Source organism: Daldinia vernicosa (assembly GCF_022497035.1).
Source record: "Daldinia vernicosa strain CBS 139.73 unplaced genomic scaffold F5Y00scaffold_28, whole genome shotgun sequence".
Lineage (NCBI taxonomy): Eukaryota > Fungi > Ascomycota > Sordariomycetes > Xylariales > Hypoxylaceae > Daldinia > Daldinia vernicosa.
Genome location: NW_025953944.1, coordinates 353,984 through 380,974, shown reverse-complemented (window position 1 = coordinate 380,974; position 26,991 = coordinate 353,984). Strand labels below are relative to the sequence as shown.

The 26,991-nt window shown below is 46.1% G+C and overlaps 6 protein-coding genes across 6 annotated transcripts; 4 read left to right on the top strand and 2 right to left on the bottom strand.

Annotated features, from left to right (window-relative positions):
• Window positions 1–689: 689 nt before the first annotated feature.
• Window positions 690–3,102, bottom strand: F5Y00DRAFT_262849 (uncharacterized protein; the record flags this gene model as incomplete). The annotated part of the gene is made up of 10 exons (XM_048011450.1): window positions 690–1,322; window positions 1,391–1,467; window positions 1,523–1,760; window positions 1,819–2,006; window positions 2,064–2,154; window positions 2,211–2,340; window positions 2,403–2,657; window positions 2,715–2,789; window positions 2,853–2,928; window positions 3,012–3,102. The coding sequence occupies 10 exons, from the start codon at window positions 3,100–3,102 to the stop codon at window positions 690–692; spliced, it is 1,854 nt and encodes a 617-aa protein (XP_047864142.1).
• Window positions 3,103–8,251: 5,149 nt separating this feature from the next.
• F5Y00DRAFT_270400 (putative GMC oxidoreductase) lies at window positions 8,252–10,949 on the top strand (the record flags this gene model as incomplete). The annotated part of the gene is made up of 10 exons (XM_048012607.1): window positions 8,252–8,462; window positions 8,518–8,550; window positions 8,613–8,875; window positions 8,925–9,051; window positions 9,104–9,556; window positions 9,609–9,707; window positions 9,767–9,916; window positions 9,989–10,049; window positions 10,175–10,643; window positions 10,691–10,949. The coding sequence occupies 10 exons, from the start codon at window positions 8,252–8,254 to the stop codon at window positions 10,745–10,747; spliced, it is 1,923 nt and encodes a 640-aa protein (XP_047864141.1). The 3' UTR covers window positions 10,748–10,949.
• A 443-nt stretch (window positions 10,950–11,392) lies between these two features.
• F5Y00DRAFT_239454 (uncharacterized protein) lies at window positions 11,393–12,238 on the bottom strand (the record flags this gene model as incomplete). Its single annotated transcript, XM_048008073.1, has 1 exon — window positions 11,393–12,238. A coding segment is annotated over exon 1 (614 nt), but the record flags the coding sequence as incomplete, so codon positions are not given.
• A 224-nt stretch (window positions 12,239–12,462) lies between these two features.
• On the top strand, window positions 12,463–13,606 carry F5Y00DRAFT_262846 (uncharacterized protein; the record flags this gene model as incomplete). The annotated part of the gene is made up of 2 exons (XM_048011449.1): window positions 12,463–12,578; window positions 12,682–13,606. 2 exons carry the CDS (start codon window positions 12,463–12,465, stop codon window positions 13,604–13,606), a joined length of 1,041 nt encoding a protein of 346 aa, XP_047864139.1.
• A 1,856-nt stretch (window positions 13,607–15,462) lies between these two features.
• F5Y00DRAFT_95302 (uncharacterized protein) lies at window positions 15,463–18,537 on the top strand. The gene is made up of 2 exons (XM_048014367.1): window positions 15,463–18,017; window positions 18,066–18,537. The coding sequence occupies exons 1-2, from the start codon at window positions 15,745–15,747 to the stop codon at window positions 18,394–18,396; spliced, it is 2,604 nt and encodes an 867-aa protein (XP_047864138.1). The 5' UTR covers window positions 15,463–15,744; the 3' UTR covers window positions 18,397–18,537.
• A 667-nt stretch (window positions 18,538–19,204) lies between these two features.
• On the top strand, window positions 19,205–20,994 carry F5Y00DRAFT_239444 (uncharacterized protein). Its single transcript, XM_048008072.1, has 8 exons — window positions 19,205–19,445; window positions 19,501–19,575; window positions 19,640–20,073; window positions 20,128–20,160; window positions 20,221–20,252; window positions 20,305–20,378; window positions 20,435–20,505; window positions 20,560–20,994. The coding sequence occupies exons 1-8, from the start codon at window positions 19,396–19,398 to the stop codon at window positions 20,658–20,660; spliced, it is 870 nt and encodes a 289-aa protein (XP_047864137.1). The 5' UTR covers window positions 19,205–19,395; the 3' UTR covers window positions 20,661–20,994.
• Window positions 20,995–26,991: the final 5,997 nt, after the last annotated feature.

Genomic DNA, 26,991 nt, shown 5'->3' with positions numbered 1-26,991 from the left:
CGGAGGCGACAAGCAGCATCCCGTTAAATGCCAGAAGGTCCAAAGGAAAGAGATGGCGGGTTATAGATGGCCGGCTATAATCAGGCAACTCAACTAATACGCCTCAAATTACCACATTATTACTTTTAATCGCCAAGTTAATCACCAACCAACTTAACATAAAATTAATTCCGGTCAAAAAGGGTGTATTATTATGAAAAGTGAAAAGTTTAAGGAAACAGCTATCAAAAGTACAAGCAACACAACTAGCATATTAGCCACTGATTCTGATTCGATCATGATGATGTTGGCCGTGCGGAGATCGAAAATGAACTAAAGTACATAAGGCAAAAGGACAAAAGGACAAAAGGACAAGTATGGCCAGCTGGTCCATGCTAGATAGACTTAATCTATCCTAGTCCATGTCATCAAATGAGTCGAAAAAGAAGAAGATCGTGAAAAGGGGGGAAGAAGAAAGACTGGAGACAAGGTTGTGGGATATTTTCAGTTGATGGCTAATCAAGCGCCACCTGAACCCCTATTAACAACTCATTTGCCTAATGTCTATGAGTATCGAAGCAAAAAGATTGCAATAACTGCAGTCGATGTCCTCAGTTACCACAAAAGCAATAATGCAAAGCTTTCAGATCTTCGAAGTTTCTTTGTGCACAGTGCTCGGAATACATGGTTGAGTTGGCAGAGTGACATGTTCAAGAGTTCTCAGATCGTGTTCGGGTGATACCAAGTCGTTGCACAGTTCCAGAGCTGTGCTTGGTGGGAGTGGCGGCATCTTCACCACCATCATCGTCCTGATCAGCACCAGGAGCACCCTGGGCAGCTCCCATGGGAGAGGGAGAGTATCCGCCGCCGTAATACATGGCTGCGAAGTTGGGGTCCTGGAGATAGGGAGTCATCCAAGAGTAAGGTGTGTGATAGTACGAAGCCAAGGGGCTCAGCATTCCCGGAGTGGCTTGCGGAGTTGCCGGAAAAGTCTCAGTGCCGGCCTGGGGGTTCGCCTGGTACGAAGTTCCGCCATAGGATGACGGGGTTGAATAGTTCTGATCTGCGATGGGCGCTGCGCCATAGGCACTGCCTTGGGGCACCTGAGAAGAGGGTGCAGAAGAAGGTGCGGCGGCATCTACCGCGGCAATGTGCGACGGGGTCGCGGGTTCGGAGGGCAGATTAGCCATAGTCTGCTTCTGGCCTTCAGCGTGCTCGCTACGAACAGGGGTGTTGACGGCACTGGAGAGCATGGTTCGAGACTGCATGTGACGAATACCCTGAGGCTCTCGGCTAGCTTTACGCTCTACGCGAAGCACACATCCACGCATAACCCTTCCATTCTACAGCATAAAAGTCAGTCAACCAGAACCAAGAGGCATACGGATTCGTGACCTGATAGGGAGCTTACCAAGTGCTTTACGGCAAGATCCACCATGTCGGGGCGGGCAAACTCAACGAAACCAAAGGCGATAGGAGCCTGACGGCCTGAGATTGAATCCGGTTAGCATCAGTCTCTCCTTAGAAATGAAGGGATACGAACTAGTTCGGCCATCCTTCTGGACGATTTGCACTTTCTGGACGTCGCCCACCTCACCAGCCAATTTGGTAAGAAGCATTTCGACATCAAAATCATCTATCGGAAGGTTGCCAACATAGATAGAGCGTCGGTCGATCTCATATCGCTGGAGCCAAGCTTCATCAGGATCGATCTTGGGAGCCTGCACGGATTTCTTGAGATCATAGGCGATGACGCGGTACAAAGGATGATGACGATATGCCTAGAGCTCTGTTAGTGGACCGCGGACAGACAATCTGGCTAAAGCGGGAGTCACATACAGAAATAACATCTCTGCTGGGATCAAAGTTGGTGAACTCAACCAAAATGCCACCCTTGATTCGCATAGCTTCCTGTATCTGAGGGTGGAGTTCCTCGCACTTGCTGAGAGGGCCAAAACCGCTTAGATGAATACGAGCCTCATCAAGAGTGACTTCGTCACCAAGAGCATTGTAGATGACAAAGCTACCTAGGTGCTAGTCAGCGCTGACAAGCTTCTATTGCTAATAAGGAGGGGGTTGCTTACGGTTCGCCTTCACCATCTCGGTGCGGCAAGGGCGGCCCTCGATCAGGATTCCACGACCCTGAGTCACCGCATTGTGAGCATCCTCATCTTTCTGGTCTCTTAGTTAGCTAAGTCCGGAGTTCGGGATTAGTTTCCAGCAACACTTACAGTATACTGGCAGAATGCAAACGGCATGTTTCGTTGATCGCGACGGATCTTCACGAAAACGATACCGTACTTGCTGAAAGCTCGGGTCAATTCCACCTCAAGACGTGCGTCTCGGACGAATTCAGGAAGGCTGGTTGAAAGGTTAGATCTTAAACACCTACAGTCAAAGATAGGGGGTCTATGGGCACGTACTTGGCAACGAACACACATGCCGTCGCGGGGTAGAAGGCCTGGGCATCAACGCCAGCGACTTGGGCTCTGTTGCCCAGATCAGAAGCGCGGGCGCGCAACATGGGAACCGGCTGCATAGTGGGAATGACACCCTGCATGGTTGAGCCGAGCATGTTCATAGGGGCCGTGGCCGAGACCTGAGCGCTGGGGCGAGGAGGAGATTCAAATACATCTCCATCGTCGGAGACCTTGCCAAGCTGGAAGCGAACATCATTCCTTTAACGGAATCAGTCAGCTGGTTGAATTCAACATGCACGAATTAAAAAGACTTACTGCTCATCAAGGTTGGAATGCTTCTGCGTGAAAAGGGGTGAATCGTGACCGTTACGGACAGGGCTCTTCTGGTGGCTATTGAGATGGAGTTAGCAGTTATGGACCGATAAGTTATTCCATTCATGAGGGAGAACTCACATGGACGACTTGGGAGAGTCAAGAGTGAGGTTGTCAAGGCCTACATCAAGGCGCACACCTCCACCTCCACCTCCACCTGCAGTAAAGCGTCAGCGTAATCACATTTACTATAAGAGCGTGGGATTGTTCAGTAAGCCACAAAAGAAAATTAACACTTACCTTGGTCGGATTTGGAAGTAGGCGACTCCGGAACAACGCGAGGCGTCCTAGTGCCAAGAATGGCAGACTGCTTCTTATGAAGAGTTGACATCCTGAGAGGGTTCACCGGATGTAGTTGCTGCAGGTTGCGATAAGTTCCTGTCTCAACCTATAATAATGAGCATCAATCAGTACAAACGCGAGCCGGTTGTAGCAAGCAGGCTAAGCAAATCGAATATGCGCCGCGTCTTGATGATGTCTAATGATAAGACCACAAGAAACAAAAAAGGAAGACGAGATAGTCACGTTACCATGTGGTAGCAAGAGACAAAGATGAAGGATGACCGAGAAAAGCGCGGGCGCCTCAAGCAGCAGAGGATATGCGTCGGTGGAACACGACGAAGACTTCTGAGTCTGCGGGTAGAAAAGGGGTAAATGTTTGATGGCTCAGGTGAAGACAACACAGTTTCCGTGATTACAGGAGGCGAAAAGACTGCAACTGCGCGACAAATCTTTTATTGGGAGATGCGGTAATGAATGGGGAATAAATGATGATGGACGATGAGAGGAATGAACTTACTACTAGCGAGGCTTCTCGAGATGCAGTCGACAAAATTGGTGCAAGATGAAGAACTGCTTTGTGTGCCTGGCAGGATCAGTACGCATTTGCGAGGAGGGAAAAACAAGTCGTCGGGGCAGCACAAGATGTTAAGATCACCTGAACTGAAGTTGGGGATGATGCGTCTAGTGTTCCGCATATGGCGAAACGCTAGGGCAACAAGAGGACCACGGCGACGACGAAGACTTGGGAACAAAATGAATGGACTTACCGAGACAGAAGTGCAAGTGTTTGCAGTTACTGATCCGAGATGTGATGGTATGATGGATGAAGGTCAATGTTCAAAAGTTGTTGCTACAGACGAAGCGACGTTAGTTGATAAAAGTGGGGTGGGATGGGAAAGGACGGCAAGGTATGGGATGTGCAAGTTGCAAGCTAACAGTGAATGGATCTGGGGAGAAATACTTACTACCAGATTAGAGCTTTGACCAATACTAAGTCGCGTTGTAGCAACAAGACTTAAGAACTCGCGTGCTAAGACTGAAGTATCAGTAGGGCGCGTCTCACGTCGATGCCAGAGTATCAATATCTCTAGCTTATCAAGATATCGTTCCAACTGTGTAACCAGATGTTAGATGTTAGAACTGAACTGCAATATTTAAGTTGCCTCCCTAAGATTGTTTTCTTCGCATCAAGACCACACCATTTGATGGTAAGTATGGCAAGGAGATACTAATCTTAGGTAGGCAAGGAATAATCGAAGCACTCACCTAATAACTCCAAATACCAATGGAGAAAGTTGAATCAAGAGTTGTAAACGAAAGTTGTGGCAAGAGATGATAGATGTAGATGAGATTCGAATGGATGTTGTAGACGGAATTGTAGAGAGAGCTGTATGGATGACCAAGAGTGACACGGAATTGGAACAGGTTTAAGTAAGACTGGGGAAGAAGGAATGTTTTGTAGGACTGGAGGAAAGGTTGGGGGGATTGGTGATTTTAAATAGTTTGCGCCGGCAATGTTGTATATCTACCACAATTACGTTTAATCAAGAAGGAGGCCAATACTTGGTACTTTAGGTACGTAGAGGTGCTCCTCAACAAGTGAATTTTAGATATCAGCTGAGGCATGTACAGGAATTGTGGCCCCGAATATTTCCTACGGAAGGAGCAGAAGCACTATGTGTATCACCTTAAGGGGAAAAGGGGGGAAAAGGGGGGCCCGCAACTTCCTACCCCGGAATTGTACTTGATAAACCCACCTTGTACGTACATATTATACTCATACATGTAAGTACCATGAGTATGTTTGCCCCCTCGTGGAGTACATACCTTCTTATGTGAGTAATCAGTGCTTGAAATTTACCTAATTGAGATGTTAGGTCTCGAGGCAGGCCCAAGTCTGGTTGATCCGAATATACTATATCATGTATATGCGCCTGCTATGTTAAAACTACAAGCCAAACATTTTACAGCCAATCAAGGCTGATCTATTTATATAAACGATCACTGCAATTGCCTAGCATTCATATTATTGAGGACCTGTAAGTAGATTCCATAGTTCACTACTTCAAGTTTCAGTACAATCATTACATGAATGTCCTGATGGGGTGATGGGACACTGATTCAAAGGGAGGACCTTCCTCAAATTAGGGAATCATGTACCTTCTCAGTATGTATCTTTACTTGATCTGTTTTATTTATTTTTTCCTTCTTCGTGTAATTGGACGATCTGGATCAAATCAGAATCAGGAGCCTGCTATTTCCTAATCAGTGTTATTCCATGTGAATTCATGGATATCTCTTTGTGTACAATCAACCAAGATCAATTCATAAGCTCTTGTCAATATCCAGAATCAGTTCACTGCCAGTCATAGAAATTCGTATGGACCCGTTTTATCGACCAATCTGGGCTAAGCTATTCATAATATTCACTTAACAAGTTGTGACTACCGTTTTTTTACATGCCATGACTCATGGTACAAACTTGAGAAACGAATTAATCAGTATTGATATCCTAATCATGATCCTAACCCTTCAAGTGAATGGTAATCGAACATTCTGTAACTTTATTAATAATGATTTTCGATCCAGGTAGTTTCCATCAAAGTAAATTTATTCAATCTTGACCCCCAAAGAATGGGATCTACCGTGTCATCTAGGTTGGCACCATGCTCTCGTATGGAGCCCCAAAGGATATTAGGGTGTAGAAGAGGCAGCGTGGATCGACAGGAATGATGATCTTTGGTATGACTGATCATAAATTCAAGAGATGAAGATATTTATATGAAAATACTATACGGAGACGATGTATTGCAATTTTGGAGTATTTAGCCCATATAAATCGGGAACATGAAGTCCAGGAGCATATACCAAAGTTCCGTTTTCGAATATGATGGTATTGATCTTTACTGTCAATCTACAGCATCGATTGTACAACTGTGTTGAATATGTGATCCTTTGCCGTCTAGGTGCTTTGGAGGCAACTGGCTTAGTTAATTAGTAGCTACCGGGAAGTTTATGTTAGGACAGATCAGGGCTTTGATTAAGTGCCTGTAACAAATACTGATACGATTAATTGGGCTGGGAATTTTTGGTACACATGGCTTTTGTTGACTAGAGACAGGCAATGCCAACGACACTTTTTCACCGTTGCGAATAGAACAGCAATATATACCTGTTACTATTATCAGGGTAACAAAGAAGAAAGGGGCCACATCCAGAGTTATTTGCGTCTAAAAATGGGTTCTAGTGTTGTAGACTTTTTGTTGTAGCCCGTATGTAAATTGTCCAGGACAGATCAGTCGTGGGGAACAAGGGGTTGATGTTATTGTGAATGTGAACTCCTGATGTGTCCCCTAACTGCAGCAAATAAAATAACAATTTGATAAAATAGAGAAATGAAGTATTGAGCATTGTTACTTACGTGATTTATACCTACATAAGTCATTCTTCTTCGGCTATGAAGATTCACTGCATTATCTTAAACGGTTTGTGAATTATCTAGGATTTTGATCGCGAAGGTTTCGAGGTCACACTGCTAAAACTTTTGAATAGTAAATAAACTAACTAACCTGACATGTGTATTCAATACAGACCCGTTTTCTATTCGTGAAAATACCATTTGCTTAGGGCTACCCTATTAGGTTGTATTTTTGACCTTTAGAATATAAACGCAGCAGGCAGCTAGACGCACATGGCGTATCAAACAAAGTTGCATTACGGCTGATTAAATCGTCGTAGTGTATCTTGGCTACTAGACGGGTGATATCTGGGGCTTTACAAGAACCTGAATTTCAGGCATAATTGATATGTGGCTGAATACTTGTATATGCTCTTTCGAATGTCGTCAATAACACTGGATCCAATTAAAGGGGCTCCATCACAGTAGATCAGATGAAGTCTTTAGAACTGAATGCCAATACTCCTCTTGATGGTCTATTCCGTGAAAATGAACTTGAAAGACGCGAATTACCCGAGAGGGCAACGATTAGCAGTATTATGAATTTTTACTGGATGGATATAAATATGCGATAGTATATAATTACTAAGGCTAGTAAGGTTCCATTCTTCCAACAGCGGAACCCGGCTAGGTGGCAACGCTGTCGAGATATTAAACACACTATGGAAGCCATATGATGTTCGACTTCGAACTAATAAGGCAGGGAATTAGCCCGGAAGCCGTTCCGGCTGAACGAGAGGTACTCGTGCTGATGAATTCAGCGAAGGGACCAGCGGAGCCACTAAAGAAGGAGTTCTCATATTTGGGTGGCTCTAGACGTGATTCCTTGTCTCGCGAGTGAAGTAAGTTGGGTTTTCCATTCTATCTACTATGCATAATGTCCGCACTATGTAGGGATATATCGTGATATTTTCTGAAAGCTTGTGTATCCTGGCATATGATTTCCAAGTACCAGACATGAGCAAGTTTCCTACCTATGTAAAAGGCCGGCAATATCATAATGTAGAGTCTCCTAAAGTTATCCGGCAATAGAACACGCAGCACTCTAATTCGCGAAGACGCTGGAAGATATCCACCGTAGACATCGTTCCCATGCTCCTTTGCGGTGTATTATTAAAAAAAAATAAGATAGAAAGGCGCTTACGTCGTGTATACTGTAGATGGCGCGTCCCCTTATATTGGCGGCTAATTCTAGTCAGCGTAAGTGATCCCGGGAAATTGACACATCTTTTTCTATTTAAGCGAAAAAGACCTTGACATATAATTAACATCCCCGCAATCCATACTCAGCCTTAGGTGACATATATCTACCTATACCACGTTTTGATGCAGGGGGTATCTGCTGGTTTCGCGAGATCTGCCGATGATTTGAGGCTTACTGGTTTGACTAAATCCAATGTACTGAACTCATACTTTATAGTTCATCTATAGAGATATTAGAATATATGGAGCCATGACCTAGGGCCGGATAACTTTCCCTTGTTCCATTCAAGGCTCCGGCCCGAGGAGTTCACCTTCAACTTGCTTGTATTTGATGGTGTTGTCTATTGATACATTGATGTATATTACCTTCTCATCTTTGGCATGCAACCTGAAGCGAAAGAGAGATTTTGTTTGGGGGGTGAGGGGGGTCGACCTAGGGTAGTCCGTTAAAATATAGATCACTTAAATGATACCCGCTGCCGCCCATCATGGACTGAGCTCAAGCTTCGTATATAGCTAGGAGATCAAGGTTCCCATGATGTCTTTTGCTTCGGTCTCCAGGTTTGGATTCTTCGCAACTCTGTTGCTCGCGGTAGCTGAGCCGTTTGCTCAGGCACGCCGCCTATCGGAGCTCCAGTTGAGGTTCTTGAACGGCTCAACGCAGGTGAAGCATTCGTATGATTATGTGATCGTCGGAGCAGGAACTGCCGGATTGACGGTAGCAGATCGTTTGACAGCGGATGGTAAAAGTGAGTCTCGGCGAGATCCAACATTGAACTATGCGTACTGATATCTTAACGTTAGCTACCGTCTTGGTCATTGAAAATGGCAAAGTAGGTGGGTTACACAATGATAAAGAATTCGACGTTGAATAGGTCTACTTACACTCGAGCATCAAGTCGACTCTCCTAGAATTAACCAAGTTTTCTCTGGTACTGCTGCCATGGGTCCGACTTGGTCGTACCAGATCAACTCGGTCCCTCAAGTCAACCTACAGAACCGGAGCACAGCCGTTATAGCTGGCAACCTAGTTGGCGGCAGCTCGGCGATTAATGCCATGATGACCGTTCGAGGAACATCAGAAGACTACGATCGATGGGGTAGCTTCTTCAGTAATAGCTCTACTTGGTCTTGGGATGGCCTCCTACCTTATCTAAAGAAGGTAAGGCTTTCCGTGTTCCTCATAATGATACCTCAGCTAATCCATCAAGGGTCTTACTTTCGTGCCCCCCGACCCCGCCGTGGCGAAATCCGTGAACCTTACGTTTGACACTTCATTCTGGGGTAACAGTTCTAACGTATACGTGGGATGGCCATTCTTCCAGTGGCCCGGTTTAAGTAAGCCACTTCACCTGCCCAGGTTAATATTGTCTATTGACACAAGGTTCAGCTACACAAATAGAGGCCTTTAGAGATATACCTGGTGTTGAGTTCCCCCCTGACAGTGGTGCAGGCAGGGCAGGTATTTACTGGTTTCCGACTTTCATGGACCCTAAGAAAGTGCAAAGGTCATATGCTAGAACTGGACATTACGATGGAATCAACAGAACGAATTATGATGTCGTTACGCAGTCTCATGTGACGAAAGTTCTTCTCGAAGAGGGGACCGCCACGGGAGTTGTTTTCCGACAAAAGAATGGCAATGCTACCACTTTCACCACAGTCAAGGCCAATCGTGAGGTAATACTTTCCGCGGGCGCGATTCACTCTCCCCAATTACTGCAGCGCAGCGGAATTGGGCCTAAGAAGCTTCTGGAGTTAGCCGGCTTAAATACGACTGTTAATCTACCTGGCGTCGGCCAAAACTTCCAGGATCACCCAATGCTCCTCATGAGCATTGTTCGTAAGTAACCCCTATACGATGTGTATTGGAAGCTAACCAACAACCATTCTAGTCCGGAACCTTACGACTCATCCAAGTCCATTAGATATGTTTGGTGGAAACAAGAATTTCACCGACTGGGCACAGGAGCTATGGAGAACCAATAAGACGGGTAAGTCACTGAGTACAATATAAATACGGGACCTTAACCTGATTTTTGATGCATTTTAGGACCATACTCAATGGGTATTGGCAATGCTGCAGCATGGCTAGGCATGCCTGTAATTTCCCCTGAGAGATTTGAAAGCATAGCGTCCAAGTTGGAGAATCAAGACCATGCTGCTCAGCTACCCCCGGATACCGATCCAACAGTTGTTGCTGGTAGGTTATCCGAACACTCTATGTTAAGGGACAAGGAAAGAAAGGCCATAAAATACTGACATCGATCAATAGGGTATAGTGCGCAAATGAAGAAGATGGCGGCATCAATCCGTTCCTCGAACACGGCCTTCTAGTAAGTAACCCCTATAAAATGTCTGGACACATGACACGCGCCAGAGTATTTCATGTGCCTTGAGCTTGCTTCTTAACCTCGACGCTTTCGACGATGATAATAGTAACTTACCATACATTCTCTAGCAACCACGTCCTAACTGGAGCTGGGTCCTCGGGCACGTTAGTAGATTTGCATCCCCTTAGTCGCGGCACAGTGAACATCAACCCCGCAGACCCGTTCGACACAGAGCCCATAGTTGACTATAGGGCTCTTACCAATCCTGTCGATCTCGACATCATGATCGAGATGCTCCGGTTCACCAAGCGATATTTCTTCGAGACAAGACTAAAGGAGCTGTCCCCCAGGCAAGTACAGCCACCCGACTACGTTAACGAGCCCGAAGATCTGGCCGGCTTTTTGGCGCAGAACCTCAGTCCTTCCGAGTTCCACCCCTCGGGAACTTGCGCCATGATGCCTAGAGAGCTTGGAGGTGTGGTTGACGAGAGTCTAAAGGTGTACGGTGTGAAGAATTTGAGGGTCGTTGATGCTAGTATCATGCCTACGTTACCTGGGGCCAACACTTGCCAGAGTGTCTATGCTATTGCTGAGAAGGTAAGTGACGCCCGGCGTACACAAAGATATCTACTAACGCTTCGCAGGCGGCCGATCTCATCAAGGCTGATTCGGATATGGACCCAACCGTAAGTACTGTGTAAACTCTAAGCGCTATATGAGAAAGACCGTATTCGTATGGTGACTCGGTAAAAGGTTGAGGCTATGGAAGTTAGGAACGGTTGAAATGGGGTATAATATAGATCTACGGGATGAAGCTGATCTATCTGGAGAAAATAGACATGATTTGGAGCTGCCTATGCGGACCCACGTAGTCCCATTCGAATCTGAGTCGTAGTTAGAGCAGTATCAAGATACCATAAAATCACTTTCATAGTTTGTTTCTTGGAGAAGCCCGTATAGCCGTATAACCTCTACAAGCCTGTGTTTGCTTCCCCTGATATGCCTCCCTCTCATACATCATTCCGTGATGTTAGTACAATAAAAGATCCGATAGAAGCCTCAAGACGCCAGACGCCCATTAAACGATAGAACCGCGATATTACTTCAGCTCTCTATTTCCAACACTTGTTTCAAACCTGTTTCTGCTGACCTAAACCAGCGTCCCCGCTCCTCGAGATCATCTTGGACACCACCAAGAGCAGCTTCCTTCCGTCTCTGCGCCTCCTTTGCAGCAGTCTTGCTATTCTGCCTCTTTGTCTCGAGCGGCTGTAGCTCAGCTTGCAATCGATCTAGTTCCTTCTTTTTCCTCGGGACTTGACTTTGTAGTTGTTCTAATTGCCTGTCCAATTCAGCTTTTCGCTGCTTTTTTGACTCGACTAGGTCTAAGGTCTTGGCTAGAGGCAGATTTAGCTCGGGGTTTGGATTTGATCCCGTTTTCTGCGTCTTCTTTAACTCTGCAACTGCATTCTCGAGGTCTTCAATTTTGCGCGGAAGCTCTTCCAACTTGACTGTCTCGACTTTGATTTTCTCATATTTTCGACTTAGGTCCCTCGCTTTTCCCTCAAGTTCGGTAACCATAGATGCGACCTCGGTTTTCAAGGCTTTCAACGTGGCCTTTGCCTCTATATTCTCCTTCTCAAGATCCAGGTTTTCCTGGGGGCTGACGATAAGAGGTGGATCGCCCACTATAGCTCGGATGAACTTCTCCTTGGAGACTTGTTCTACATAACTAAAGCGCAACTTGGCGAATAGTTCCCGGTAGTGTGTTAAATCTGCTTCAAGAGAGGACGGTGTAGTTGCGTCAAGGGATGAATTAGAGACATCAGATGTTCGCTGATGAACATCCTGTAGATGTGTGATCGCAGCCGATATAGGTTCACTGAGCTTTAAGATGGTGATGTCCTGCTTAGCGCTAAGTGCCCGTAACCTAGCTAAGACATCATCAGCTGAAGGAGGAGCCATTGTGATGAATGTATCCGTCGCGTGTTTTATTATATACCTAGTATTGATGTTCGAAGCTTTTGTTACTCGAGTGTGTAAATACAAGGATGTAAATAGGTATGTAGGTATTTACTTTCATCCAAGAAAGGAAAGGTGGGCTATGGATAGTTGGCATAGTGAGAAGTGAGACCCTGTCATTGATAAGAGATAAAGAATAAGCGTGGTAGACAAACAGGCAAGCAGGACATGGGTTTTAAATCTTTTTCTGGTAACTACCTAGGTTTGGCGCGCGCTGGCAAGTTCCTTTATTTAGGTAATGACGGGACATGGACCCACTTGTCCAACATGTATATTGCTGTCCATTTGACTGACTTTGGACCATTCACCCCGCTGACTAGCTGCGCTGATTTAACGATCTTTTGAACTCTTAACGATATTCAACTCATTCCTCTTAGATCCCCTTAAGCAACCAAAAATGCCTCCCGAAGACCTACTAACAGACGACCAAGTCGCCGAGCTTCTGGTTAAGGAAGCCCAGGACTGCTCTCTGAGGTATTCTGCGATGGGTTTAGATGCATTCAAATCTAATAAGTAAGCGCCTAGTCTATGCATAAATTCACTGTTGTGTCACCAGTCTCTGCTTCTCCGTCTTGTCTGTCCCTAGTACCATGTAGCTAACAGCTATACCTGCCAGGCGTCCTGCAAACCAACCTAAACCTAACACCCGATTCCTCAACAATATCATCCGTGACACCAATAGCCATAATCGAGCCCTTCTTGCCAAAGAAAGTGCCGAGTCTAAGGCAAAACTTCGTGACCTCGAAGATGCGGAAGATAAGAAGCGGAGGGAAGAAGAGCGGAGACTGCGCAAGAGCAAGCCCGGACCCAGCGACACCCGAAAGCGTATGCTAGGTGATATCGCTGCCATTCTAGGAGGCTCGTCTAAGAGGCGTAGGACTGAAAAGACTGAAGCGTCTACCAGCCATGCTTCAGATCCAGCGGCGCCTCACGCTGAGGGTGATAGGGGCGTGAGAAGAGAAAAAAGTCGAAAGGACCTTTCGAGGGAACGCGATAGAAGTTCATACCGAACCCATCGCCGAGATGAGGGGAGAGAAGAAGACCGGCGCGAGCACAGGGCACGTTCGCCACGGCGCGAAAGCCACCACCACCAATCAAGGACCTCAAGGCGCACCCAGCGTCAATCTTCCCGAGACTCGTCTGATTCGGATCCTTTAGACGATATCATTGGCCCTGCGCCAGCTAAAAACTCTACTGTTCATCGACGAGGACGGGGTGCTAACGCCGCCACATCTGGGATAGACGGTCGTTTCGCTCTCGATTACGATCCAAGTAAAGACGTTACGCCCGAGCAGGAAGACGCAGATGACTGGGATAATGCGGTAGAAGCGTTTCGTGATCGACAAAAGTGGAAACAACAAGGAGCGGATAGACTACGGTCTGCAGGCTTCACTGAAGAACAAATCAAGAAGTGGGAGAAGGGCGACACCAAGGACGAGAGCGACGTACAATGGACCAAAGCTGGAGGTTTAAGAGAGTGGGACCGAGGCAAAGTGGTTAGTAAGGACGGCACTGTGACCTTGGCAACAGACACCGAATAAGAGATGGCGTCGATCGACTTGCGCATGGTTCGAAAGCATCACAAAAAGCGTATCAACTTGGGTTTCATTCGTCCTTCTTTTAGTGGCGTACGGAAGATATCATTACATAGTTGCATAGGTAGCACGGCACCGCATAGCACATCATAGCATATTACGGCGTAACGAGGCATGGCATGGCGTTGATGGCATATCCCACGCGGTATCTTAGGACTGACTTATCTGGTGGGATGTTTGACTTGGAGATATGATGAGCTAGGACGCCTTCATTCAATAAACTTTACACTGCTCATCTCCCCATCTCTTGAAAAGTTGCTATATTAATTCACGGATTAGATAGACAACCCCTCACTCGGATTCGAAGTGCGCACCTTAGTCGTTTTATCTCAAAGATAAGTTGAAAGTCTGATCCGTAATAAGAAATTGGGGAACAGACACTTACCCAAGATTCGGATCATAGAAGCGTTTACGAATTGAAGTCATAGCTATCCTTACAAGGTAGGTAAATAAATATTCTTCTGGCCGCGCAAGTAGAATTGCCGAAACAGGTAGTGTTTCTGACTTTAAACGAATCAAATCCCTCCACGGCTCGTATACATACAGACATTCTTCTAAAAGCGGTTCTTTTCGGAGCGGTGAGTTTGGTAACGAGGAGAGACCGCAATTAAATATACGATTAATGTTTTCCCATGTGTGGACCATGTTGTGAACGGACTAATTCGCGCGAGTTGATAGTTTACACTATATATCACTTCAGAATTGTGAACTTTGAGGTCGGATATAAAGCGTAATAATATCAACACAACTCTTTTAATGTAAATTCTCATGTATATAAAATTCTTAAAACATATTCAACAAAATATTTGGCGTACAAATTGACAGATTTGGGGAACTTAGCTCGGTTTTCTTTTTTTAAGTTCGTAGTGGCTATTCGAAAACTAAATAATGGCAAGGAAGGGCTATGATGGTTGGTGTGTTGTTTTAGGAGTGTACCATGCAATAGGATAGACTTCAATCTGTGTAGGTGGGCGTGAAGGTTATAATGTGAAGATACCCGTGAGCTTACCAGATTCCCGATCTTGAAATTGTGAAGTGCAATAGCAATATGCTGATCTCGACTGGATTGCTAAAAATGGGTTTGTCCGGTATTGAAAAGGGACCAAGAAGAATATAAAATTGCTATTGCGTGTTTGCTCGTGTGATCGATGAGATCATTTTCCCTTGCGAAACATTCGGTATACATAGTCCACCCACCTTCTCGGCTGTTTCCAAGAGAAGTCATTTGGCTCTAAAGAGTCATTTAGGTTCTATGTATATAAGGGACCGTGTATCTAGGTCGCGTCGGTAATCACCATCAGATCAAGCGCACATGCTCAAGCCTGGCCGGATTGAAAGATAAAAAAAAAAGAGGAAAAGGGGATCGCGTTACTTTTACTTTTAATGTTCGCGCTAGTCCGTCAAAATTGTGACGCAAGCACGCGCTTACTTCCCCCAACTAACCTAATGTAGCAATCGACCAACTCAGAAATCTAGCTCTAAGCCCCGCTGGAGTATGTATGCTTTGGGTGGCCCCATGCTAAAATGCACCCACTTCAGACCCTCGAGCCCGCTAGAAACCTACCCACCCTGCCACCCTGACATCCTGACCTCACTATTAACTTTCGCAGTTCCAGTTAGGTAATTACGTCCCACCACCTGTTGTATGCATCTGTGCATCTGTGCATCCGTTACATCTATGTAAGTACAACAATGCCGTCAACTCCGCAGTTGCGCATCCTAATCCTTCCTATTATTACTATCATCATCGTTGCCGCCCAAGTCTAATTCTAAAGTCTTCTTCATCCTAGTTTTAAAAGGGCAATTTGCCTTTTTGAGGTCTCTTGGATTTTTATAGATCTTCCCTTTAAATCCTGTCTTATCTCTATCTTGTGCTTCCTTTTCCGTGGTCTCGTTATTCTATCGTCCCCCCACTTCGTTCTATTCGGACTCGACTTATCTTGAATACGTTTCATGCCCCCTCAGCGATACTAGCTTCTATTAGTACGCTTACTCGTTACGAATGGTCGACTACGAATTTGGGCAGCTGAATTGCCAGCTACGTTAATAAACAGTTCTTTGCGGTCTTCTATATCACCGCAAATATGCGACCACCAAGAATTATCATCCTCGTTACCTTCTTCGCTGCTTGCCTCTTCCTCGTATGTCGTGCCGTCACATCCGCTGGGCGCCCCGCCCCCATTATATCCTCCAGCCAGCCAGTACAGAAGTCTGGCTTTGTCGGCTTCAGATCCATCTTCTCTTTCACGACACCTTTCACCCTTTTCCCGCCTAACGCTATTATCACCATAGCCGATGACAACAGCACCTCATTCGCAGCAAGACCTGCTGCTTTTGGACCTCCATTACCAACGCACGGCTTGAATGGTCAACTGTGGATCGGTAGTGGTTTTACCGAGGAGTCTACACAAGATGGGGAGGGCGAAGGTGAATTAGGATGCAGTGATGTACTCGGCTGGGATGATGGCACCTCGAATGCCGTCTTGAAACCATCCGTAAAGGAGATCCAAAATAAATTTAAACCCGCTATTGCTGTCGAGAAAAATAAGAATCAGAAACGAGACAACTCCAAAGGTCCCTTAGTCGATCGAACCGCTACCTCCAAGTCCGATTCTAAATCTAAGGTTAAGCCTGTGGACGACGGAACCGATGACTACCTCCACCAGAAACTTGACAAGTCAACCACGTCACAGAGTGATGCGCTTGGTTCTTCAAGCTCGGGGCATGCGGATATCCAATCGATACAAGAGGGAGCTGAGATTGCCGGTAAGATAGTCCTGTTAAGTCGTGGTGGGTGCGGTTTTCTCGAGAAAGTGAAGTGGGCCCAACGACGAGGTGCCATTGCTTTAATTGTCGGAGACAATCAGAGAGGTGGCCCATTAATACAGATGTACGCCCACGGGGATACGTCTAACGTTACCATCCCTTCCATCTTTACGTCTCGTACGACCGCCTATCTACTCTCACTCATGATGCAACCCGGGAGCTTCATCGAAGATATAATTGATGAGAATGGCAAACCTTCTTTGAAAGTGCAGCAGTCCGAGAAGGCCCGCAAGAACAGGAGGGCAAGACAAGCGGCCTCTCCAGCGCAATCCATCAAAACCAATCCTCAATCTAAAAGCGCAAAAACGCCAATAAGCAAAAAGCCGTCGTCGCCAGGTGATGGACTGTCGAACTCAAGATCCAGCTGGATCAAGAGGATTTTTAGCTGGGGTCCTAATTCCAATTATAATTTGGCATCAAGCGGCAGCCGTCCGCCTAGCAGTGGCCAACTTGACTGGGTGTTGGTTGAAGACTTCTCGGACGAAAAGGACAAGATCATAAAGAGCAGTCTTGAGCGCGCATCAAAGGCTAGACTAGATGGTGCCTCAAAGTCAAAATCCAAGCAAGGCCCTAATGATAATTTCCAGATAGGCGTGGAAGACTGGCGTGACCCAGACCTAGTCGGATCGTCCGACCAAGATGATGAACTACAAGATTCGGTAGGAAGAAGCAACAAGCAGGCAAAACCGAATTTGGGGTCTAGTCAAGCCTCGAAGCAACACGGCAACGCGAAAACTAAGGGGATGGTTACTCCCAACAGCGGACAATATGTCGCAGGTCGTATGCCCGCAAAAGGGTCTGACGCTATCGGGTCTACTAATAGCAAGATATTAGCTCCATCGAACGGTGGTCTTATTTCTAGGATATTCGGGGATGGTGATAGAGCGGGCTCTGCTAAAGTCGAAACCCAACCTAAGCCAGCTAATACAGCCAATGATGGGAAGCTTGCTCCTGATCCTGGGAGCTCTCTCCCTGATGCCGATGAACGGGAAGGTCTATGGGTTATCATTACCCCCTCGAGTGGCGCCAGTCCTTTTTTCGACACACTCCTGGTTCTAGTCATCAGTCCACTTATTACACTCACAGTAGTCTATGCCCTACTCATTCTACGAGCACGCATCAGGCGAAGAAGATGGAGGGCACCAAAATCAGTAGTTGAACGACTTCCGGTACGCACGTACCATACAGTAGCGTCCACATCAAGCACGTCTAGAGTCCCATCACCTACTAGTTCGTCGCCGACAACACCGTTACTCCAGAATCAACATAGTCCGTCGAGGTCTAGACCACGATCGCGGACTACCACTGGTGTGCCATCAGCTGGCGACCTTCTGCAAGTTGAATCTTCCTCCCCAATACCTAAACCCCCTTCACGTCCCGAGCATGAGAAACGGAATGGACAACACACAAGCCAATGGAAAAAGTACATGGGCAGACAAGTCGAGTGCGTCGTATGTCTAGAGGAATATGTTGACGGCGTCAGCCAAGTTATGAGTCTACCTTGCGGACATGAGTTCCACGTAGACTGCATGTAAGTTCACCCTTTTTCAGCTTTTAAGATACAACTAACATATGATAGAACACCATGGTTAATAACACGACGGCGAACCTGTCCCATTTGCAAGGGCGATGTTGTCCGGTCTCTTGCTCGCGGGATGTCATCCAGCCCTCGGTATGAACCATATCAGGATGATAGCGACGAAGATGTAGAAGTGCAAGCAAGCAGTTCTTCATCTCCTGACGACCCTATCGGACGCACGGATAATTCCGACGTAGAGCAAGGCGCGCCAATATTACACCACCCGCATCAGGAGGGTTGGTTCAGCACACTGAGGAATAGTATGCGAAACGGGCTTCTATCTTGGTCTAGGCGAACACCAGAAGAAACAGAAAGCCAAGGGAGGGAATAGGTTTTCTCACCTGTACGATCTGCTTCTACATGATACCATCGGCGTTCGGTCACTGCAGCGACATGATTTTAATATACTGGTTACGGGTTGGCAAAACATCAGGGAACAAGGTTAATGGTTAGGGACAGGATTACCGCGCTTGTAGGCGCATCAGACCTTCAGAACTCTTCTCTAGGATTCGTTCTAGTTTTGCAAGAGGCGAGCAAGCATGAATTACATGCTAGCATCTATGGGATTAGTCAATGGATTGTAGATTATTAGGTTGTAGAGACCGCATCATTACTAGCCTACGGGCTTAGATGAGGATTTGTTATACCCTGTGTAGTCACTATACATGGCTATGGTGAATACAAGTCTGACTCGATGTCTTTTATGTAACAGGTGTTTCTTATAATAATCGGAACTCGCAACATGAGTTAATGTGTACGTTTAATAGTAATTTTCACGCTTGCGCTTTGTAGTGTTTGATAGCATTATGTTTCTAGTGCCAGACATATCGAGGTACAGAAGACTGCCTATAGAAAGCAGTTACCATAAGTTACAATCTTATAAAGTCGACATGATTAGATGAATGAATTTGCCTCGGGGCCACCCAATTCAGTATGTTTGGTTTGAATATCAATAAATAAGACCTTAACTACCTGTATATGAACTCCAAAGTATAGGATGATGGACTTGATGTGTCCTACATAATGGTCAAAGCGCCTGTCTAAAGGGGCAAGTGGGGGTCTTTGTGCCCGCATTAGCCGATCTGGATAGGACAGGGGTCCCCGGCGCATTGTGCGTTATGACGACAACATCTCTTCAATTTGACAAACTGCACGTGTCATTCATTCTATAATAAACGAAATCAATTCTTGACGTATTATAACTTGACAGCTTTTTATCCATCTCTCTATATTTTTAAGTTCTCCAACTTACTACTTACAAGAAGACAAAATTTATTACATATCATACTACTAGAATATCTAATATCAACATCTAACTAAGGTCTTAGCAATGTCTAGTGGCTTCGCAAGCAACGTGCAAGCCAGAGCCCAAGAGGTGGCGTATGTGGTGAAACCTTTCAGCTTAAATGATTTCATATAACTAACTTCATTATAGGAAAGAAGATTATGAGAAAGCAAAAGTCCTCCTGTCAGAGGCTGCAAGAAGCGGATCTTACCTGTACCCATTTCGGTATCAAAGCCTGCCTTTTAAGCTAGATTTACTACCGGAATACCGGGAGCTAACAGTTCAATAGGGGTATTATCTACTTCATTACACATAGATCATTATGGAAACCATTTTACTCGCGCATATTGCCTACTCTAGGGCTTACTGCAGGAGTTACAGCGGCCATGTTTTTCTTCACTTATCTACCACAGCTAGCAATCCTCGTCTTCGTAAACGGGCCCTTGGCCGTCTTTACCACCGTGCTTCTTATACTTAACGAGAGCTCTACTATTGTTAACCTTATTTCCCGCAATTTTCTCTTACAAGATGCACTTCTCGACACTTTTGACGGTACACTCGTTGCGAAGGGCGCAATCGGTATTGTTAGCGAGGGGCGACAATTGAAACCTGGCCAAGACCCGATTGGAAGGCTGGGCAAGATTCTTAAAAACCCATTCTCCAAGTTTACCCCAAAGGCCTTGATCAGATACGTTATGTATCTTCCACTTAACTTCATTCCCGGTATGTTTATAAATCGAGATGTAGTGTTCGTTGCTAATGAGAGCGCATCTTCAGTCGTCGGCACCGTCATATTTATCATTATCCAAGGTAAGTAAATGTATCTTCCCTACCAACTAGCCACTAGGTATAGTCTAACGTATCCATTAGGTAGGACAAGAGGCAGTTCCATCCATGACCGAGTTCGTCTTCCCCGATATGTCTTATGTTGTTATTACCCCTGACTAGTTACAGTATTTCCAACTGAAAGGGTGGACGCCATCTCAACAACGGGATTGGCTTGAACGCCACTCCGCTGCATACGCAACGTAAGTACCGAATGGTTACTATAAATTTCACGTGGGTAGCTTACGTTGTGTTATAGCTTCGGAATAATTGCGACTCTCCTCGAAATGATACCTATAGTGTCGATGTTCTTTACATTTACCAACACTGGTAAGTTTGATTTGGCCCCGGCAACAATACTTGACGGCTTACAACTGGTATTAGTGGGTGCTGCGCTCTGGGCAGCCGATATTGAGCAGAACAACACAGAGATGACACAGGGCACTGCCCCTAACCTGCGGGAATCTGCGAAGAAGGCCGAGTAGGGTTGCACGAAAGACGCACCAGACCGACGCCTCCGAGATTAAGTGCATCGAAGATCCGGCACAGCAATGCATAACCGACCTGCATCTTGGTAAGACTTTGACTAAGTCTTGAGGCAGGTAACTTGTGCTATTCGTTACCATTCAGGTTGCAAAACAACAGGCGAGGAGTAGTAAGATCGTGAAGCTTTAGGGATTTCAGTTAAACGAACTACTTAGAAGATTCAATGGGCACTAGGCACTCGGAACTACATATGCAGTGTATCTGTGGCTCAGGTCCATGTATCACAGATAAATCGGTATTATAATTCGGAACTAGTCACCATACTTCGCTGAACTAACTGTACCAATCTGTCTTTATGTGCATCGGGATGTCATCCATTACTACATAGAACGTTTGGACACAGGGTCCTACTTAAAGTGGGTAGACATATTCCCAGTTTTAAATGTCCGCTGAGGCGTTTGTTTTATGTCTCATACCATAAGTAAGTAGAAGGGGTTTTGCACGTGCTGTCCCAACTTCCGACCACTTGTCTCAGAACATAGTGCATGGAAAACTACACAATCTCGATTAATCTACACGAAACACGTCAATACCACGGGAACTGTGTCTGATATTCTAGAACAGCCCCAGTTCCAGTCCGGGGGAAGAACCTTTACGGGTTTGCTCCACGCCCCAGTAAAGGGATTTTACGGGAATTGATGCAGTGAGGCATTCTAGACGTGGTACACACCGATCTATGCGGAATGAGGAATGGATAATGTTATCCACCTTGACGTACCTAATCCACACAGCTATTATTATAGTCTTCTGCCTACCTGCTATACCTAGGTACTAGACAAGTGAGATATCCAAGATGAAAATCTCTCGAGGTTAGGTGATAACGGAGGGTCTCTTTTAACTGTACTCATATCATGCAGGATTAGACAGGAGAGAGCTTGGGGACATCTAATGGGTAATTTATGCAACGGTTAGGTGCGTCTGGCACCTACCACTTGTCAAGGCTCTCTGCAGCTTTATGCATATAGCCTCGTTTAGTCCCCAAGCATCGTGTAGCCACTGCAGGAGGTAAATTTACCTATTTACCCTTTTGGCGAGATTCTCGGAGAACCATAGGTAGCTTTTTGAGCTCAATTTTCCATATCACGATCTTGAGGGATCTTGGTCGCTCGACATATGTCACATTAGCTTCTTACCGAACTGGTGTGAATTGTATGAGGTAATATTACACGGTGTTACTACTACTTTAACAAGGATTGACATGCCACAGGGGGACGACACAGTACTCATTACTTAATCCCGTATTGCTCACAGGTTTTTAAGCTACAAGTCCAAGTGAGTTGGAATTCTGCAAGAGCAAGGGGAAGATGACCCAGAGGGGGACTTTGTAGCGACCTCGTATGTCTAGAACTCGGGGTTCCTGTGGCGTCGTTAAATTAAAACGTCTTAGAAGATAGGTAGCGTTCCCGATTCAAACGAGCTTTTTTAGTGTCTCTATCTTCTTGGCTACCTTCTAAGAGACATATTCGGAATGGGCTACCTCTCTGATCAACGCAATTGTCTATGTAATAGTTAGTCATAAGATAGATATCTAGAGATGTTAAGCTGCGAGGTTTGACAGAACTGCAAAGTGCCTGTTCTTAGTCTTTAAATGATACCTTGTGTTGCAACTTTTAAAATTTTACAAATATATTACAAGCTACCTAGGACAGATTTACTTGTTAGTCGTATTTGAAGATATTAGATATTAGAATTCATCACATAGTCCTTAAAGATACACGTACACACACGCATCCAGGACATTCCTAAACGGGGTTTGATGTGTACATTTTGTAAAATCTTGTAAAATAGGAGAAGATGTGCTTCCTGCTCCGTGCCGAGCGGCGAGTGCGAGAGGGCACCGAACATAAACCAGATTCCGTAACCTACTTCTTGATCCCGCCATCCTCGTATGATATAGAAGGCTTCTGACAGACGGACAGACGGCCAAACACGTAATATACTTCAGTACTTTGTATATACTTGATACCTAACTACCTAAAAGTGGGGTTGTTACCGTTCCTCTCGGTGGAAACCAGAGGCTGTCTCGACTTAATCTCTCTCGATGGTGCCGCTCTTTCCCTCGAAAGAAGCACCAGCGGTCTACATCTAGGTATCAACGCGTCGGCTAGCTCCTTCTACTACACTGCCCCATCTCAACCTTGTTCTTTCCCAGTATAACTTACCTCCTTCTCTCGATTGGATTTATCTGCTCAGTTATCTACCGATATCATCCGTCCACATCCGTCCCAGTCCTTTCCTTCCTTCCGCCAACTTTCTCTTTTCCGGGTAAAGAAATCCAATCCATGAAACACGTTCATTATTTATTTCCCCCTTAACTCCTCTATATCACTACTTAGTATTCCTTCCTTCGTTTTTCCTTTTTCTTCTAATCCTTTACTACGGACCGTCTACGCTCATTTTTGTTCCCGTCGAGTACTACTACGACCCACACATATTTTAAAACATCTGTAATATCCATCTTGTAGATTCCGGGCTGTTATTAGACACCCGTTATATCTACCATCATGAGAGCCTTGACGCTTGCTGCTGACATAGTGTCGGTGGCTTTTCTATTCGCAAGCCTTCCGTGTACTCGAGCAGTGCCTCAAGGGGATGAACTTGATATTCAACGTGATTCCTCTTCTGATATAGACACTCAGAAAATTGACTACGAATTGTTCGACGACCCTCAGCATGGCCCAAGCGGTGGATACAATTATCATACTCCCACATATGGGGGATATGGCTCTCCTCCCCCTCCGCCCTCCACCTCCAAGGCTTCTTCGTCAGGTTTAACCCAGCCCAGCCTCAGTACAAATTCACCAAGTATTCAGGGATCTAGCCATGCGTCAAGCTTCGTTAATGGTTCGACTTTCTATTCAGGTATTTACACTATTATCTTAGTTTGGCAGTATAAGCACTCACCCGGTTTTAGTTTCATCAACTCCTGGCCCAGGAGGGGAATCTGTCTCGTCTGGCCCAGGGTCATTATCCGTAACAAATACTTCCTCGTACATGTCTATGTCTAGCGTGCCTAGTACAACGGGTGTTTCGCCGACGTCAACTACGGGGGAGACAAGCGGTTCGATTCTTACGTCTACTCTTCCCGAAGAGTCGAATTCTTTGGCAACTTCAACTGGCAGTTTACCTTCTTCTGGCAATCCTACTTCGTTTCTTCCTACTGTGCCCAGCTCTACCTTGGTATGTTATCATATCTTTGAAACCTTTTTCATAATCATATAGGGGCTCGGGTATACAGAAACGAGGGTATAGGACAAATTTATTATAGTATAGGACCTTACTAACAAGCATATCCGTAGAGCGGTCTTTTTAACACCACAGTATTAAGCACAACTAGTAGTACTGGTATAGGTGAGGGCCCCGGGGGCCAAGGTAGTCCTCCCACCACGGGTCAAAGCAGTCCGTCTACTATTAGCAACGGAGAAAATACAGGAGGCCAAATTACCATCCCCGGAACGAGCACGGGAGAAGAAGTTACGACTGTCATCATATCTTCCGGCATTTCGGTTACTAGGACTATTATTGAGAATGGAACGACGTATGGCACCTCTAGTATAGCCGCTATAACTGGAAGTAGTCTAAGTACCTTGTCACAACCGTCAAATGGACTCTCGTCGGGTGTAGAGTCGCCCGGGTCCACAGGGCTGCCAACCTCTGGCCCAGAGTCAACGCAAAGCGCAGTACTTTCTGGATCGGAAACTATCTCTTTAGGTACATTGGGAACAGCAAGCATGTCCCCAACTGCTTCATCGGGTATTTCGTCTCCTTCAATCGGCGGGACTTCTGCGCCTTTTCCTACCTCGAACTCAACATCTAATGTCAACCCTACAGGGCCCACCGCGTCTAAAAGTGGTTTGCAGTCAATTACTTCGGGATCTTTAGTAACTGGAAGCAGCGTTACGCAAGCAAGCTCCACGGGTGAGACTATTAGCTCTCTATCCAATACGACTTTATCCCAAACTAGACCATCAGGTCAGGGTGGTCCCAGCAGTACCATTGGCACAGAGACTTTATCATCTGGAACTGTCCCTTCATCAGCCGGCTCTGCAATCTCGGGCTCTTCGACGATACCTCCATTTCCTGTCTCAAACGTGACGAACAGCAAAGGGCCTACAGCAGGAAGCTCAGGATTCTCTATTGCTAGCTCAAGTTTTGTCACTACGCTGTTCCCAACAACTGGTTCTACATCATCAATATCCACAATATCGGTATCTAGTATGGAGATCAGTAGTCTTGTTGCATCTGGCACTCTAACCGAGAGTGGGAGATCTTCCACAACAACAGCACCATTCCCACTTTCCAATAGCAGTATCAGTGTTACCACTGGGTCATTTGGTCAAACAATCACACCCACAGGAACGGGCGGGGCAATTACAGTACCACCCCAGTCTGGTTCCTTGGGAACCCAAACGCAGTCTGTGGGCGTGGGAACGAGTTCGGTTGTAGTGCCAAATACGTCCTCTGCACCGTTCCCCCTGAGTAACTCGACTACGGGTACTGTAGTCTCTTCTCCAGGGACAGGCAGCCCTACAGGGACTGGTGCTATCACCAGCTTAGCCTCGTCTTCTCCTACACTGAACTCATCATCACCACTTACGCCTACAGGTGTCTCAACTATTCTATCGTCGAGTGAGTCCTCTCAGGGAACTGGCCCCGGAGGCCAGGGGGCGTCTACAACCCCGCCTGTTCAATCAAATATAACGACTAGTACATCAAGTCTTACAAATAAAACTCTTGGAACCGGTACTGTGACAGTTCCCAGCAGTTCTGTATCTGGTACTCTATCTATTATCACCTCCCCAACGACAAGGTCGGCTCCGTTTCCACTGACTAACTCGTCAATTACTATAGGCGGACCAACTGGAGGATCTCTCACACTTTCAAGTACCCTACAACCTAGTTCGCTACCCACAATTGTGTCTACTAGATCGTCTATGCTTGAATCAAGTATCTCTAGCGAGGTAGCAAGTTTTGGATCCTCTTCAACATTTCCTCCGTTTCCCATCACAAACTCGACAGCGTCTCCTTTGGTCCCGACTGGCACTGCTTTCTCTAGTATAACATCTAGTATATCCCTTTCGGGTATCCAGTCCACTACTGCGCTCTCCTCTAGGCCCCTATTCCCTTCATCCAACTCAACAAACGGCCCGAATGGCCAGACGGTTCCTCCAACTGAAACGAGTTCATCAACAAGGACTATTTCTGGGGGGATAAGCAGTGGGTTTAGCAATACCGGTTCTGTCGCCTCTCAATCTCCACCATGGCCCAATTCAACGATATCAATGACTGGACATACAACCGAGACCATTAGCTCTCTCATAAGCACGGGGATATCTTTGCAGACATCGTCTGCATTTATAAGCGGTAATCAGACGGCACAGACCTCATCGTCTGGTCACCTTTTGCCTAGTGGTTCCCAAACAGTGCCATTCCCTTTAACGAATTCGACGTTGCCAACTACGGGTCCTACAGGTGTCTCGAATTCAGGTACATTAGTCCCGCCTACTGGTTCTGTTAATCTGTCGTCGATTTCGCCTCCCATATCGACTGGGTCTCCGTCTAGCAGTCCAAATGGACAGTCTATAGGAATTAGCAGCTCATCGGCGCCTTTCCCGCTATCAAATGCTACAGTATCTACATTATGGCCTACGGGCAGTCGAATACCTACCGGTCCCGGCCCAATTTCTTCAAGTTTAACACCTACACTAACAGGCCCCGTGGCGAACTCGACCGTACTTCCCGGAAGTCATACCGGTGGAACTAGCATTTCGACGGGAATTACACCCTCAGGGGGCTCAAATAGCCCTTCGGCACAGATTCCCAGTTCACCTGCCCCTTTCCCTATGCCAAATTCGACAAATATTACAAGCAAACCCACGGGGTCGTCGGGTTTTATCTCGACGGGAATTCAGAGCCTATCAAGCAGCTCTCCTGCGAGTCCTGTTAGCTCATTTAACAACACTCGTTCACTAACTATTACACCCTTCCTCACTACGTCAAGTACAGGTTTAGCTAGCTTATCCACCTCTACGGCTTCAGGGTTGACACCACCGTTCCCCCTCTCAAACTTTACCAGGAGTTTAGGGCCAACTGCATCATCGAACAGACCATCGGGCCAGTCAGTCAGTCCAAGTTCAAGCTCAGCTTCCATGACTGGTGCGGAGTCCTTCTCTAGCACACTTCACTCTGGAAGCGTGTTTTCAACTACCCACGGCTCGGCTTCGGGTACAGGGGTGCCTACGCTCACATCTGGGGCGTCGCCGTCCGTGC